Source organism: Oryza sativa, chromosome 5 (genome assembly GCF_034140825.1).
Source record: "Oryza sativa Japonica Group chromosome 5, ASM3414082v1".
Taxonomy (NCBI): Eukaryota; Viridiplantae; Streptophyta; class Magnoliopsida; order Poales; family Poaceae; genus Oryza; species Oryza sativa.
The window spans coordinates 22,941,236-22,944,665 of NC_089039.1; the positions used below are offsets into that span (position 1 = coordinate 22,941,236).

At 40.3% G+C, this 3,430-nt stretch overlaps 1 protein-coding gene across 1 annotated transcript; it reads left to right on the plus strand.

Moving 5' to 3' along the window:
• The first annotated feature begins 646 nt into the window (after positions 1 to 646).
• Positions 647 to 1,311, plus strand: LOC4339041 (uncharacterized). Its single transcript, XM_015783317.3, has one exon. The coding sequence runs from the start codon at positions 809 to 811 to the stop codon at positions 1,049 to 1,051; it is 243 nt and encodes an 80-aa protein (XP_015638803.1). The 5' UTR covers positions 647 to 808; the 3' UTR covers positions 1,052 to 1,311.
• The last annotated feature ends 2,119 nt before the right edge of the window (positions 1,312 to 3,430 follow it).

Genomic DNA, 3,430 nt, shown 5'->3' on the forward strand with positions numbered 1-3,430 from the left:
ACACTGACACCTCAAGCTCGATCGTCAGAGTCCCCCCTCAGGTCAAACAGTGACCACATTCTCTGAACCTTGAAGCTAAGCTAGCTGCTGCTACCGCTCTTAATTCGTCAGAAGAAGCAGCCGTCAGTTATTGATCAGCACGTGTTCTTCTTCTTCTTAACCCAGCTTAATCAAGATGTCAATCGATTAATCGATCTGTCACTCGATGATAGAGCAAATGAAATGGCAAATCGACTCCTATTTTTGACAGCAATGTCTCGGAGAGACTGTTTGGTCAGTTGGTCACGTCCATGATGAGCACGAACAGAAAGAAGCAAATATGTGCGGACAGTGGTAGACATCAGGTAGAAATTTTTGCCTGATATAATTAAGCACGTTAACCTTGCCCTCCAGGTAGTAGTAATCAATTGTCATTTCTGTCGTTTTCAGGGCATAGATGCCCTTATTAGTGCCATGATCACATCACAAACCTCCCGGCCCAGAAGTGGTCAAGTTGTTCCTTCAAAGAATAGTAAAAAAACACACACCCGCCCCGGCTGATGCAAAGTTACAACCGAGATTAAATTAATTAACATGTGCGGCAACAGAACAGCATGACACTTCAGATCACTCCGCCTATAAATACTTCTTGCCTTCTCAATTTCTCAAATCATCTCCACACACTAAACTAGAACCTGCTTCACAACACAACACAACTACTACCTGTTCAACTGCTACTACTGCAACGAGAGAGAAAAAACAATTTCAGTTTCAGAAGAGAGAAAGGAGCAACTGAGCAAGAACTGAAGAAAATAGAGAGAGAGAAGCCATGGAGCAGGGGTACGGCTGCTACAGCTACTACCAGCAGTACAAGAGCAGCGGCAGTTTCATCAGTGGCAAGGAGAAGAGGCCGCCGCTGAAGAGGGGGCAGCTGAAGCGGCAGATTGTGAGGACGCTCAGCAACCTCATGGCGCCGGCGACGAGGAGCAGCGGCGACGCTGCTGCTGCTGCAGACTCCAAGAAGAAGGCAGCGGATCGCAGCAGCTTCAGGAGAGAAGCCAGCTACAACTGAATCGATCCAATCGAACAGCAACATCATCATCATCTGATACTCAGATTGATATGCATATTACTTGTAGTATATTGCTTGTGTACGTGTGCTGTGCAGTAGGAGTATTCCGTACGTAGATGTGTATGGATCGATGTAGTTGACATGGTGACAGGAAAAGTTGCTGCTGCTAGATTGTAGATGCCCTTTTGTTCATCTTTCCCTCAATTTTGTTCGGACCTTTCGGAGTATTAGTAATGAAGATCAATTTTCTTTTGTTGAAAGGCTAGTTAATAGTGCTGTGCTTCATCAGTAGATCTGTTCTTGGCTTAATTGCAGAGGTTACTTGAATTTACACCATATCTATGCTTCCAAGATGATACAGGTACTCAGAGTGTAATTTTTTTTGGGGGGGAAAGCAAAAGGCCACCACGTAAGTTATTTGAAATTTGACAAATTTGACATTTCAGCTCACAAACAAATACTTCTGAATTCCAACCTTTTTTTTCACTAATACTCTGAATTCCAACTTATTATTTTCACTACTCTGAATTCCAACTTATTATTTTCACTACTCTGAATTCCAACTTATTATTTTCACTGGACCAGCATCCAGGCAGCGATCGTACGTCGGCCAAAAGAATTAAGACTTCTGAATTCCGATCAAATACACAAACCACCAAATAAATTAAGTCACCACAGGCGTCTTAACCATAAATACGATCTTCATATCCATATTAAGTCTAGAACTTGAACCTACATAGACAGGTTTTACCACTAAAAATCTAACTAATCGAGCTACGTCCACTTCGTGATTCATCATGAATTATAGAGTGATTGTGCTACCAATAAAAACCACCTTAAAAATTATCAAAATAAGAAGAGGACTTTGTGCATAATTGCCGATGGCTGCTTTATGCATTATCCTTTAAAAACAGGGAAATGCTCTCATCTTATGCCCTGTACTCCATCCGTCCTAAAATATAAGCAATTTTAGCTATGAATCTGGACAATTATGTGTCTAATTCATAGCCAAAAATTGTTACATGTTGGGACGGAGGTAGTAGCTTATAAACGAATGCCAAAATTTAAATTTTAAGTTGATTTTAAGATTTTTTTTGTTATTTATTTTTCAGCATTAGCTTTTACATAGTTAAGAAATTACACATATGTAAATACCGACAAATTATTTCTTTTCTATAAGCTGTAAAGCTTACAATCAGCGTATGGCCACCGATGGTAGCGGTAGCCTAGCTTTAGCGCTCTACCTATTTTGCGTTGTCATTAAAAGGTTTCATGACTTGACTAAATAACCAAGAATTCACGTCTGCGTACATCGCATCACGCACGCGTTGCATTTCTTCGTCTTCTTCTAGGACTCGTTGTCGTTGCTGCTGGCCAAATTACGCGTAAGCTTCACATATGGCTTTGCCGATATATTGCACTACATGATGGCCCCATGTGTGCTGATCTCCAGGGACATGGGTAAAACAATATCATGATCCAACAAACCGTCGGTGGATCGGATTGCATAAAGACAAACGACGACCTAGCCCAAATTTCACAAATATATAGGGACATGACATGAGACCCAAAAGCATGTTTGGTTTGATATCTTTTCTACTATGAAATTGACATGCATGAGCTATGTCATTTGTTTCAGGAAGAAGATAGAACACACTAGCCTTGAGGAGACACACGCGCAACAAAAAGACAAATGTGCAAAACATTTATCCTTGCGCATTTTTGTCCTGGTATAACACACTGATTTTTTTTTCGGGGGGGGGGGGGGGGGGGGTGGGGGGTGTGAGGTGTTCCACATAGCTAAAGATTTTGCACTTTTTCGCAGTCAAAATGGTCATCACAAGTGTAGCACAATCTATCTATCTATCTATCTGTTGTATGTTGCACTCTTTGATATAGTAGGAATGATATGTTATGCAACTTCAATTTAATCTTATACGTTGGTACTAGCTTCAGTTTTAGTCCCGATTACAAAGGTATGATGAGGATAAGGTTTTCAATCTTGTATGCCGGATGTAGAACCAACAGTCTTGTATGCCGGATGTAGAACCAACAGTCGTGAATTTTTTTACCACAACTTTAGATGAAGATTAAATAGGTTTAGGCTGTATTTAGATCCAGGGGTGTAAAGTTTTGGCGTGTCAAATCGGATATGCGGACACACATTTGAAGTATTAAACGTAGTCTAATAACAAAACAAATTACAGAATCCGCTTGTAAACTGCGAGACGAATCTATTAAGCCTAATTAAGCTATCATTAGCAAATGTTTACTGTAGCACCACATTGTCAAATCATGGCACAATTAGGCTTAAAAGATTCGTCTCGCAATTTACACGTAATATGTGTAATTAGTTATTTTTTCGTTCATATTTAATAC